This window comes from Zosterops lateralis, assembly GCF_965231275.1.
Source record: "Zosterops lateralis genome assembly, chromosome: 8".
In the NCBI taxonomy this organism is placed as follows: Eukaryota; Metazoa; Chordata; class Aves; order Passeriformes; family Zosteropidae; genus Zosterops; species Zosterops lateralis.
In genome coordinates, this window is record NC_139768.1 from 34889959 (window position 1) to 34903945 (window position 13987).

Sequence of the window (13987 nt, forward strand, 5' to 3'; positions counted from 1 at the left end):
GACTCGCTTGCCTCGGGGCGGCCCGGCCCGGCCTCCATGTCCCGCACCGTGGCCATCCCTGTTCCCCCAACACGTGCGGCCGTCCCTGTTTCCTCCCCGCACGTGGTCGCCACGGCTCCCGCTGCAGGACCCCAGCTGCCGCCATGAAACTGCAAGCCGCGGCACACACGACCCCAGCCCGCCCGCCATGAGGCTGCCACTGCGGTGATTACGCAAACACCCCCAGGCGACCCCAGCAACCAACATGCAAATTAAAAAAACCCCAATGTAACCTGGGACTCTTTTAAAACCAAAAAACCCCTACCAAAACAAATCCATGTAAAATTTGAACACACAAAAAACAGTACTAAACCGTGTATACCCTAAAGTATTAATGAACAATTTTTTGTAACTCGCTCTAACCTAAAAAGTACCTAAGAAGAAGCAGACCCCCAGACCAACCCAACGAAAGCAAGAACTCCTTGGACCCCCGACGAGGAAGGAGCTCCCAGCTGTACAGCAACTTAAGCCTGCAGAGCCGAACAAGACCCTCCTCCTCAGGGTGAACCCAGAAGGGCTGCCCATCCCTCAAGCCACCCTTGTAAAAGCTGATTAATCAAGACATTTTAAGGAGAAAAATATTATCTCCGCCCATTTTTAACATATTGCAAACAAATGATATAGATAAAGTTCTTTGGATAATTGCTTCTGAAGAGAGTTTGTATAAAAAACTGTGTTAGAGAAGACGCTGTGAGACTTAGTTCAAGTGAATTGTTCTACAAAGCTTGGATTAAAAACCAGATAAACCGAAAAGCACATTTGCAACCAGTTTTGAAAAACTGGCAGAGATCTAAAGACTAGGGTCAGACCTTGGTTTTATTAATTATTCTCTTTAAAACCCTTGTAGAAAAGAAAATTAAAAGGTTTGTCAGCAGAGAGTGGTTTTCATTTCATAGATGAAAAGGTAATTCATATCCTGAAATCACCTGGGTGCAATAGTAATGACTTGCTGTTGTGGCTTGGAGTTGAGTACCAGCAAGGTGTCAAATTCATCAGTATTAGACTTTGCTATAAATACAACTTTGAGTCCTCAGCCTGAGTCTTCAGTAGCAAACCCACTGAGAATGCAGATTTATTGCAATCACTGAAATGTGAAAAGGAGTACATACTACTTGTGTAGCTTGTCAGGCACAGTAATGGAATTACAGCCTAGAATGGATGTGTAGGAATATACCTGAGTGCGTTGTCAGGATCAGCAAAGGCTTTTCACTAAGGACTGGCATCTCTTGCAGCCCTGGCTGGGGGCTGGGCAGGCGTCCTGTGCACCCTCGTGCCTTGCTTTCACTGCCAGCTGCTCCATCACCTTGGTGGTGGTGTAGGCTGCTCAGCCTTCATCTTGGAATGCATTTCTCCCCTCCTCCAGCAGCTCTAGGGTAGAGGATCCAAGAGTTCTCCAGTGGCTGCTGGAAACCTACTTTTTCTCTGTTCAAATTTGTTTATAAACTGTTTACCACTGTGTTACACATGAATCTGTACATTGTTGCTGGCTGGAGTCTTGTTCTTCATTTTACCCATCATCATTCTTCCTTAGATTTACTGGAAATTCCATCCTCTGTATGTCTTGCAGTGAATCTGCCATTTATGTCTTGTATTCATTGTGTCACTGACTGCAGAACTCAAATCTCTTCCTCTTCTGTCACTTGCAGTTGATAAGATGCCTGTTAGGAGTCTTAAAAAACACCTTCGACTTCCTTCCATGGTCCTCACTCCGGTCCTCCAGCTGTGCTGTTGTCTGTGTGCACAACTTTTGTTTATTGATGCTAGCACATCAATACAATTGATTTTGTATTGCAAGCCCTCATGTTTAACCATACAATCATCAGACATTCCGTTTGAATAGCCATGTGCTGGAATATAGAATATTCATATAAGCAGATAGAGGTGTGTCTCAGGTATTTAATAAATACTGAATCACAAGAGTAACATGAAAAAAATCACAGATTTTGCTTTGAATTACATAAAAGAGCTTCCATGGAGAGAAAAGAATTGAGAAACCACTTCTGTTGTTCTCGTTATTATAGTAGGGAGTTTTTTTTCAATTTTGGTGTGTCTGAAAATGACAGTAGTTTATGGTTTGTGATTAAAGGTTTGATAAATCAACAACTTCCATTTGCATGAAATATCCTTGAATAACTTGATAGGTTTGTTTGTTTTTCTGAATTCTGTGGTACCAACAATTCAAAACATGGCAGATCTGGACTTTGGAGAGAATGACTTGGGGAGAGCTTGATGGGAGTGCAGTCCTCTAGCTGGGAGAGTGGGCTTTGTGCAGGAAACTTTTCATCCCAGCCACAAACAGATTTTACTAACATGAAAAGGGCATAGGCAATTTAAAACCAAGTGGGACTCTGACAGCATTTAGCCCATAAGGGGTTCGGGTGAGCAGCACTTAGACTCTGAGTCAATATTCTGGCTATGATACAGAATTGGAGAGGGAATCCCTATGCCAGTGCAGCTGGAAGGGAATCTCTGCTCTACCATTTGCAGTTTGTAAAGTGCCAGATCAGATTAATATAATGATAGTTTCATCTTCAGAAAGCTTACCTGAGACTGCCATTGAAAGGTGCCTTATCCTGCTGTCCTTTTGCTGACCTCTTTGCTAATGTTTCCATGTTGAGGCTGGTCATATTTACATAGCTTGACTTCACAGAAAAATTATATCAGGGGAATTCTACATAATTCTCTTGATGGCCCTAAAATAATCACTCTGTAAATATATACAGTTTGTTGTGGAGTAATAATGGTATAAAGCTCTGTCCTGGGTTGCAGTGTAGGATGTACACAAAGTATTTATTCTATCACCATTTTCATGAACTGTTGAAACCAGGTAGGCTAGTGTTTTCCCAAGCCCCCTGCCTCTTCTGCTAATGGCCTTTGGATTGTCTTCTGCTAATGGCCCATTAATGCCTTTGGGGTGTCTTCTGCTAATGACTTTTTGGCTGTCTTCTGCTAATGGCCCATGAGTCACAGGTAACTCCCTCTAGGGGTTATCTCTGTTAATGGGCCGTCAAAGACCCATTTCACACTTCTCATGCTATTGTGAGATGCTCTGCCCAGGGGGAGGAGCCAAGCATTCTCACCTAGATATAAGCTGGTATGTGGGACAGTGCAAGGGCACTTATCCACTGGATTCCCAGAGGAGCAGGGCTGCCAGACCTTTCTACAGGATCACTGCTTCAGGAAGAGCACCTCACCTGGACTGCTTCCACCATCCTGCTCAGGTTGTATTCTGACTCTGTCAGTGATCCTTTGTGTTATTGCATTTATTTTATTTTGTTTTTACCTTTTTACCTTTCTTCTTATTAAATTATATCTCTGACTTGGAGCCTCTCATTCATTTTGCTTTCAAACCACAACAAGCTCTTAAACACATTACCTAAAATTCACCAGCATATAATGTGACTGTTTAAAGTTCTTAACCATTCTACCCTGTCACAACATTTTGAATTCTACATTTTATAGAAGAAAGGAACTCTGTATTGGAAGTGTGTGATTCTCAAGTACCTGTTCACCCAGGAAGAAATGAGGCTCTGCTGCCATGAATCCAGCTTTATGATGATTGGGGAAAAAAATTCCAAACTAATTTTATAGAAACCTAAGAATCGTATTAATAACCCAAGTATTGTTTAACTTTAAAAGGAAAAAGATTTCTTTTTTTCTGTACACTTAATCAAGGCTCTTACCTGCCTGAGGGAGTCAGTGTAATCCTGAGAAGCTGAAGTTACTGTTTTAACATCCTTTATGTTATTGGTCCTCTAATAAGAGTGTCCCTAAATGTTTCAATTAAAGTGAGTTTGTGATAGTTTTTTTTTATTGCAGGGATATCCACCACCACCAAAATTTCGTTTTGCTTTCATACTGCAGCTTTTTTCAACAACTTTGTGTGGTAACAGCCTTTGGCTACTGTGGAATTCTTACTAGGTCTAATTCCAGTATTCAAACTGAGACTTGGTCACCATGTTAGTCTTTGCCTGAAAATAAAATGTTCTTTCCCCCCACTCTGGGAGTGTAGCATTATGATTATCTTTGTCCCAAAAATGGATTGCCTGTTTTCTTGAAGAAATTTAGGTTCATTTATCAGCCCCAGCGTTCTATTTCTGCCAACTTGTACACCAACACGGAGTTATTTGTTGCAGTGTTATCTCATAGAAACGATGATTTTCTTCAGTGGGTGAAATTGTCTGTGTGCTGCTGAAGCAATGGAGCGCTTATTTCAGCCTTGTTTCAAGGCTGCTGTTGAACTCTGTGGTTTATGTACCACCCTCTGACCACAGAGGTTCTTTCTCAAAGGACTCAAATGCATGCAGGTGGATTTATTCAGGTTAGTGCAGTGCCATTATCGTGCTATGGACCCAGAAATAAAATAACAGAACTCTGCAGTATTCCTCTCAACAGATCTTCTTTGTATATGCCTTGATAGTAAAAACATGGAGGTGAGAATATACAGCAATTCTGGATTAAATACATTATATTTGACTTGATTGAAAATTGGGTAAAAGTAATGGCTGGGGTTTTTTGTGCCTGTCTTTTACTGAGGTTATCTGATAGTCCTGGTCTTGTCATGTTTCTCTTGGAATGTCAGGCTTTTGGAGGACTTGGAACATCAGGATTTCCCTCTAATTGGAACTCTAGATGTCAAGGTGGTGGTAAATCTGTCATCAGCTTTGTCAAGCTTGGTCCTATATATTTTTGCTTCTTAAAAGTGTGAATTTACTTGATAAAGTAAAATTTCTTGACTTTGCCCTATTGCATCGGCAGAACCAGTATTATTTTTTAAGTGGTTTGTAATCCCTAAAACCTTGTATGCTTCATTGTGTAGTGTTTTGTTGATAGAAGAAACTTGGTTTTAATGTTATATTTAGTGTCCTTTATAAAGTCGTGTTCATTGTGGGTTTTTTGTTACGGTATTTTTGATAAAATTCACAACTTCTGCATGAAAATCCTTTTCTTTTAATAATATTTTGGTTAAAGGGAAGCAGTAAATAAATCTGAAGACCTGGATCATATAGAAAATTTCTTGTTGTAAATTAAACAGTCACAAAATCAACTGGCAGCTGATGTGACTAAAAGGAACAGAAAATGGCATATGAAATAATGCCATGTATAAAAATAGCAAATTAAGGACACTTATTTTTTCTGGTAGTGCAGGAACTTGTGCTGCTTAATAGAAGTGGTAAGTGACACATTCACAATCCGTTCTTGTCATGTAAAGGTTTCTTGTTAGACATCTTTGCTAGCAGCAGCACCAATTTAAACAGAGAGTTTAGTAACGGCTGGAACCTTCATCAGACCTTACCTTAGACCAGCTAGGATGTGTTTGACATGAGCAGCCAGATTCCCAGTGTGACAGAGAATAACCTCCCTGTCCTGCCTTTCAGACACCCGAGGAGCTGGAGGACGTGTCTGACCTGGAGGAGGAGCACGACACGCGCAGCCGAACCAGCGTCCAGACCGAGGGGAAGACTGACCGGGTACGTGTGACCCACGGTGTGGTGCTGCACCCCACACCTCCAGTAGGTGCTTCCAAATAGGGAAAGAGTTTCTGCTTACCTTTAGATATTTTAGGAAGTTTAGCTGGAAAGTTCTGTGTTTTTCTCATTGTAATTGGCTCAGAGCCAGCACAGAAGCATGGATTGGGCTCCAAAGAGCTCAAAGTCTGTTGTTCATCTCATTTGGCCAGGGGCCAAAAAGCCCACCTAGGCTGTTAAGTACTAAAGAGAGAGAACAAAGAAACTCCGTGCCTTTCAAGGTGTTATCGCAAGTAGGAGACTTGTCTCTGTACTGCGCTTGGCTTTGTTCTTGTTTTTGTATTGTTCTCCTTCTTTATTAAAACCTTTTTGATTTTTCAAGACACATGCTGTCTCACTAGTTGATTTTTGCCATGTTTCTGCCAGGCTGGACCCTCAGAGGTATGAGTATAACCCATACCAGGGCATGGAGGAGCACTGTGAGCAGGGGAATGCTGCTGTGTTCTCCTCCTGTGTTCTCTTTCTGCCAAAACACCAGTAGTAGTTTGGAGATACTGTCAAAATAGAACAAGAAAAGATGCACTAAAGCTTTCAAAAACCACATTTTCATGCATGGTCTTCTACTCCTCAGCTAAACCAGAGTACTTCTTTAAGGGGCTGTTTTTCTTTGGAAAGAAAATCATTAGTAACACATACTTGAGAGGGCACAAACCCCAAAAGAAGTAGATGCTGAGGACAGTGGCAGGTAGGGAGCTGGCTGTTAGCAATCAGAGGTAAGATTGGTGCTGTGGGGAGATGTCTCTGGGATGTGCTTCTCCTTGTGAGGTGGAAGGGACTCTTGTGCACAGACTTGTAAGAATGCAATCTCTATACCTTTACCAGGTGTCCTTTATAGGGAAAGGGTCTCACTTTACCTTTTGACATGTTAAGAAGTTAGCTGGAAAGTTCTGTGGATTTCTCTTTGCAATTGGCTCAGAGGCAGCCAATTGTAGACTGGACAGAAATGTAGACTGGACCCTGGAAATGTTACTCAGAGAATGTTGTTTTTCTCATTGGGCCAAGGCCCAAAAAGCCCGCCTGAGCCCTTAGGTACAAAAGAGAGAGAACAAAGGAACTCCACGCTTTTTGCTTTCACTTCTCACGTTTAGAGGTGCTGTAGCAGCAAGAGGTTTGTCTCTGTGCTGTGCTCGGCTTTGTTATTTTGTTTTTGTGTTATTTTCCACCTTTATTAAAACCATGTTTTTTTTTTCAAAGCACCCGTGATTAGCCTCTCACTCATTTTTATTAGCCATGTCTCTGCAAGGCTGGCCCTCAGATATGTGGGTCTAACCCACACAGACTGGGGTTAATACAGGTAAAACCCCTCGGTACTTTAAAATTATACTATGGGCATTTCTATTTTTTTCCATTTCTCCCTAAAATAATACAGTTACTGTAAGTGCTCTTTTTTTTGTGACATCTAGATAGAGGTCATGGCTTAAAACCTGATTCTATAGTTTAGAAACAATTTTCCTAGATTTCAGGTCCTGCTATCGGAGCCATAAATGGCACATTACCCCCCCAAAAGCAATAGAAAATTATAGCTTTGACTAAATTATATATGTATGCACTCAGCCTGAAATACCATATTGACAGGCACCTGCGCATACTTTTTTAAAAAAAGACTTCTTAACAAATCTAGTAGCTGCAAACAAGAACAGTGATTTAAGGCCCCTTTGTTTGGAGTGCTATTTGATATTGATATTTGAAGACTTATACTCAGAAGCCGTTTAGCAATATGAGGAATCTGTGCAGGGAAGGTAGATGTTAAGGTTTAGGCAGTGTGTGGTTCTGCGTGGTGCAGCAGCTTTGTGTCCTGTTGGGAGGCTTTTGTGTGCAGTGTTGACACCAGAAATGACTGTTCCAAAAGTGCTTTGGTAAGGCTGCAAAGCAGCCTTTTTTCCTCCCTGAGTTCTTTCTCTTGGGCATTTCAGCTATAATAATTCAGTTTTATTTATACATATCTGACTCCATACTCATGCTGCATAGGAGCACTCTCGATTCCTCTTCCTTTGTCAAGAGTGTTGTAATTTCTTGGATGCCACATCTCTTACTGCTCCAACAGGGAACTGATGCCTTTTTTCTTCCTGTTTTTATCACAACATATAAAACCAGATGTGATGTGTGTATGCCACTTGTAACAAAGGCTACATCTTAACTAGCAAATCCTGTTTCCCTTATGTATGAAAAAGTCATGTATTATTAATCACACCTTCAGATTCTGTCTCCATAAAGAGAGAGAGTAGAGGTTAGTGGTGAGATAGTAGGACTGAAATTTGGCCTCGTATTTATCTTCCTGACTCATCTTGCAAATGTTACTTCATTGATCTCTTCCCTCAGATAATTTCCTATTTCTAAGATGAATCTGATAGTGCCTCTGGCAACATCCCAGGCTCGGGGATACAGGTCAACTTGGGCAATGTGCTGTGAGATCTCTGGGTATTTAAACTGGATAAAAATACTGATGATTATTTGTAGGATGATTTTACATCCTTGAAGAAGAAGTTCCTTTAGATCAAAACTTTAGCTTCTATAAAAACAGGTACTGCTTTTGGATCTAAGGACTAATGCAGTTTTTCCCAGCTGAAAGTTAGCTGTGTGTAAATTGTGGAGGCTTATCACAGACTAATTTATGCTGTCATGATCAGTGTAATTCCACTGAGGGAGATAGTGGCTCACTATCATGGGATTCTGTGCTGACGAGCAGGGCAAGTAAGATTTTGCCCACTTCATTTTAAACCCAGAAGACAGTATACATGTTAATGATCAGGAAAAAATATTTCAAGTGTTTGACATTACTAAATTAGTGATGAGAGCAGTTTAACTTAAGTTCAAAGTTGCTGCTGCAGGTTAAGGTCATCATATTGAGGAAAAGGCAAAATGTTTTATCTCACAACTTAATCCACTTAGAGGTGGCAAGAGTAGAACTCTTTCGGGCAGCATCACACCCACTTTTTTTTTCTCAGAGTTCTGCAGACAATGTTGTGGATGCATGGACAAAAATGTCTGAGATTAAGATAATTTTTTATACCCTTTTGTTGCACACTGTGTTTGTGCAACAATTCTGGGTGGATAAAAATTGATTCAGAATGTTCTGTGAATGAGAAAATCCAGGCAAAGTTATTTCATTGTTTTATTTGTATTGCATTTGAAATATAGCAATCAGTTATATAGCTCTAAAAATATAAGAATATATAGCTCTAAAAATCTCTAAGAGTAAATAAAACAGTAAAGACCAAGAAGAATTGTTGATATTTGCATGAAAAAAAGTAGTTTGAATGGAAGTTAGGTTTGCCATCAGATTAATTAGCCACTTTTATTCAAGTAGAAAATATTGTACATTTAAATTCCTACATTAAATGAAACGCTGGTGTATGTTAATGGGAAGCATGTACTATTTTGTTAATAAAAAAGTCAATTTTAGAATATTTTTTACTCTAATTTTTATCAAAGCCCTACACAAGCATGAAATACTGATAAGAATTCAAGCATAATGAAAATAACTGCTGTAATTTTGAGTAGGTTCTCTGAACAGTAATTTTGACACTTGATACATAGCAAAAGGTTCCCTGTCAGGAGTCATAATCCATCAAAAGCATTTAATTTTCTTGCCAATTTTTAACCCAATTTCCATAAAGGGAAGAGATTAAGTTACTGAAATACTTAAGGTTGTAGCAGGATATTATGTACTTCTCCAAAGCAGAGCTGGAAAGAACCTTAAGAACTCAGCTAATCCAGGGCAGGGCAGAATAAATACACTTCTTTTTGACACACACATTTATATGAACAATTGCGTTGCTCTCCCTACTTAGCTCATTGCTGGAATTGGTGGTTTATTGGGAAATTATTGTCCTTACACCTCATGTGTTGCAATTAACATGTTAGCGCTCATCTGCAATGGACACAGAGAATGTGAGGTTCCTTCCTATGTGTATTTCTTTTAATGTACTTGCACATCCTTTTCCCATGGCCTGTCTCTTTAGGAGACTCCAGGTTGAATAACTCCAGTAATCTTGATTTACTCTTCAAGGTAGCCTTTCCCATATGTCCTGTTAGTCTCTCTCTCCTCTGGGTGCTCTGCAGCTGGCTAATGAATTCTTGACTTTTGTGTTCAGACTCTTTATATTGCCAAATGTGTGAAGCCACCTGTGATTTCAACAGCACACATGAGATTTGCACTATTTCCTGCTGTGTGCATAGTTCAGAAGGAGCTTTTTAATGAGGTTTGCCTTTCTGTCAAGAGCACAGCCTTTTATCAACTACAAATGCCCACCCACCCACCTGCCCATGGCTGGTTCTGTCTCAGTTCTGTGAGTGTGCTGTGATTTTTCTGAGGGGTGAACCCTGTCCTTGTCTCAGCTGCGGTATACCCTGTGATGTTTCCAGATCAGTTCTCAAGTTCCCTTGGAATTGTAAACCAGGCCTCTTCCACTGTGAGTGGTGGTGTGTACTCTTGGCTCCATGGAAACACTGACTAATGCCAGTGCCAGGGCAGCTCCCTTCACAGCTTTTCCCTTGGCCTGGTGTGTGTTCTTGATAAATGCAAGCAGTTTTCTACCCAACATTATATCCACCCACTGGAGATTACATGTAGACCTTATTTCTCCAGGTTATTGGTAAGGATGATGTGAGAGCCAGTGGCAAATCTCTGGTGGTGAAGCCCAGACTTAGCACATGAGGCTTTTTGATCTATAGGCCTATGGCCCCAAGACAAAGAGAAATTACATTTAATACGTTGTAGTTGCATCATCTAAGGCTTCTTAGTGAGGACTGATGCAAAAATGGCATTAAACACTTTGTTTACTATCTCCCAATAATTCTACCTCTTTATCCAGTTTATCCAATTATATTGTATCTAAAAATACAGTGGAACTGCCATGGCAGAACAACTGAGGCACTCTCTGAACTTGTTTAAGGAATGCTGCACTTGAGCAGCCTTGCTGCAGTTCTTGAAACTGAGAGAAGGCAGCTGGTGACAGCAGGTAATAAAGTATCGAAAGAAATACAGCTTCTCCCCACTGTCAGCATCACACACCACACAGTTCATCCCTGGGGGTGTGTATTCACTTAGCTGTGAGTGCTAAATATCCACCATCATCTCTGTCACCTCTTTATCGAAACTCACAAAGTTATTCCTTCAGTAGGAGAAGTAGTAGTAAAAGGTAGTGGACACATCTTACTATTTTAACAGAATCCCTTTTGACTTGGTGATGTCTCTGAATTCACTTATGAACATACTGGCACTCAAACAGAATCAAACTCAGGGAATGATTTGGCTTGGAAGAGACCTCAAAGATCATTTTGTTCCATGGCAGGGATGCCACTCACCAGCTCAGGTTGCTCAGGGGTCATAAAATACACATGTGTATTTTATGACAGTGGGTCTACAAAGTTTGTTCAAGAAAAACCAGGTAAAGGTCATGATTGGAACTGTTGTGAAACAGTGTGATTGAAAAATATTTCTGTACTTGGGGTGATTTGCAGGGGTCCTGTTCTTTTTCACCAAATGTTCAGCTGACTGCAGCAGGAGAGCAGGAACAGACCAGAGGACGTCTTGTGGCTGCTGGGGCTCTGGGGGAATGAAAACCTCAGTTCTCACGACAAAGTAGGGGTACAGATCTGTTCTTATAGGATCTCTGCCATTACCTCATAACTACAGTATGAGAAGAGCAGGTTATTTTGTGTTCTTGCTTGTAAAAGCTCTGAGAAGGTTTTCATGTGCTCATTTGGGAAGCTGGGGTTTGTTTCCTTGTAACCTACAAAATTGCAGAAAAACAGCATTTTCCTCTTTTCTTCTCTGTAGTTACATGACATATTGCAGCCTACAAAGCTGGAAATGTTAACTATAATTTTCAAGGGAGATTCTTTGATTTTTCTTGAATGTATTGTGCTACTTTCTGTTGCCTTTCTTTCCTTCCTGGTCCCTGTAAGTGGTAAGAATGGTGCTGGTGTGGATCTGGCCAGTCATTTGGTTTTAGGGGTCAGGGAAGAAAAATTGTATGTCAGCCTGAGATTTTAAGAGCATAATCAAACTTCATATGATAATCGAATCCCTGGAGAGCAGTTGGAGACAAAAACAGGCAAAAGGGCAGTTCTTAGGGTGGGGATGTCATTGGCCAGCGATGTACCAGGGAGAGAAGAGTCAAAATCTTCACCACTTAGTTACCTGCCATGTGTCCTGACATGGCCTTAGAAGTTCAGTTTCTTTGATAGAGAACTGACTGAGACATGGAAAGGTAATGAAAGGAAACACCAGTCTCATAGGGTAAGTCAGGTTGCATATGGGACAATTCTAATAACACAAGCTTCAGTGCTGGAGACTCCAGCTCCAGGAACAAACAGCCTTCAGAAAAGTTAAGTCAAGAAAATTTAAGAAAAAATCAATACCTTTTTTTTAGAAGGAAAGATATATCACACATATAGCTTGTCCTCTCACCTAGTCGTAACTGTTATCTGCTACTGCAATAATAACATTTTGTCTAAGAAATAGTGAAAAAATCATTTTCTCCCACTGCACAAAATAAGCCTGCACTCATGTAATAGTCATTCAGTTTAGATCTTTATTTCACAATTACTGTTATGTTGCTTATTTCAATACAAAATTAAATCTGTGCTTAAAAGGCTCTGTATACAATTGCTTTATTTTGTTTGACATGGTTTTAAAGTAGTGTGAGGGAAAGGAAGAAAAGACAAGGTAAGAATTACAATTTCCTTTGTCCTTTGTTGCAGTGGATAATGTCTCATTTCACCTGAAGCTCATTATTGTTGGCACATAGCAGGATGCTGTATGTCATAGTTCCCTCATTAAAATGTCATCTTTCTTGTGGTTTCAAGATCCAGGCCTGTGATCTTGAACTCAAAACAGTGTTGAAGCTGGGGCTAGGAAATACCAGAGACGTTCCACCCATCAGCAAAAATGTATGAGTTCGTGAAAGTTCTCTTCCCTCTGTAGCCCATTTTGGGTTTTTTTATGGAGCAATGGTTTTTTATGGGAGCAATAGCCTCAAAACAGCTGTACTTTCTAATTCTGACCACTGTAAGACAGCTCCTTCCACCCTTAACCATTCTGTGATTCTGTGTGGTTTTGTGACTGCAGTTACAGGTACATGCTGGGAAAGCTATAATTTTCAGTAATCTGTGTAAGTCAGAAAGCTAACCCTGTGACAGTGATTCTGGTGTAAATAAAATCTCTGAAAAGGCGTGGCTTGAAAAATATACACATTGTGTATAGAACCGATGACTCATTTTTTAAATTATAAACAATTCAGCCATGGCCTTAACTTTCCATTTTATTGGTAGTAGATAATGTTTTCTAAACAAGAATAAGTCACAAAGTATTTATTTTGTAATTATAGAGTAATGACAGTGTGTTAATAATTGCTATGTGTAGTTGTGAGCTCCTGGTGGCCTGAAGGGAAGGTGTGAGACAAGAACCAGCATGGCCCCAGAGCCAGCAGCACCAGCAGCACCACATGGCTCCTCTCTCCTGGCATAGGAGGTGTGAGGAAGGGCCAGGACCTCTGTGTGGCCAGGCAATATCCTGACCCCTGGCTGCTTGCTGGCCTGTTCCTGACACAGGAGGGCTGAGTAACCCATGGCTGCAGCAGGCTGGGCATCTTTCTCATGGAGAACATTAGGCAAAAACATTCCTCTCACCCTGCTACATTTTCAGGAGCTTTTGATAATTTTATTCACATTCAGATTTCTGACGTTCATCTGTTCGTCTTCTGCAAAGACAGAAGATGATTATTTGAACAAATAAATATTTTTCAATTCCTAAGATGATAGTCTAGAACCTTCTCAGAAGAGAGGAGCATACTGATTATTTCAGGACACTTAATCCTTTTCATTGATTACTTTGTACCTGAAGCAATACTGCATTTTGTGACTTCTACATGAATCATACTTAAAATGACTTAGGCTCCTCAGCCCTAAGAAATAGGAAAATTTATCAGTCATGTTTCATAAAGGCTCTTTGGAAGAATTTAATCTTCTTTCTCTCACTATGTTAAAATTAATGGTTTCAGGAACACCACTATCCCCATTACACTGAGATCATTTGGCCCAACCCAGTGACAACATAGAAATTTTGAAATTTACAAGCGCTCAGACTCAAACAGTTGGCTCAGGCCATAGTGTATTTAAACTGTGTATTTATTAATGTGCAGTGGTTTTGTTTTTAAAAAAGAAAATACTCCAAAATAGATGTTTTACAGATCAAATTATTCTGTTTTAGGCCAAGATGACTCAACTGCCAGAAGCTGAAAAGGAAAAGATAGCTGAGCAAGTGGCTGATTTCAAAAAAGTCAAGAGTAAGCTTGATGCAGAGATTGAAATCTGGGATGATACCAGCAATGACATAATTGTTCTGGCCAAGAGGATGTGTGTGATTATGATGGAAATGACTGACTTCACAAGGTAACTATGTAAAAAATGGTTCT

At 40.3% G+C, this 13987-nt stretch overlaps 1 protein-coding gene across 1 annotated transcript in view; it reads left to right on the forward strand.

The window, feature by feature from the left end:
* Positions 1 to 13987, forward strand: part of CTNNA3 (catenin alpha 3) — a gene marked incomplete at its 3' end in the record, with an annotated part of 410569 nt that overhangs the window by 347205 nt on the left and 49377 nt on the right. The window contains exons 14-15 of the mRNA XM_083865913.1: positions 5418 to 5510; positions 13783 to 13964. Of these exons, the coding sequence (XP_083722039.1) occupies positions 5418 to 5510; positions 13783 to 13964 (275 nt within the window). The remainder of the gene's footprint in view (positions 1 to 5417; positions 5511 to 13782; positions 13965 to 13987) is intronic.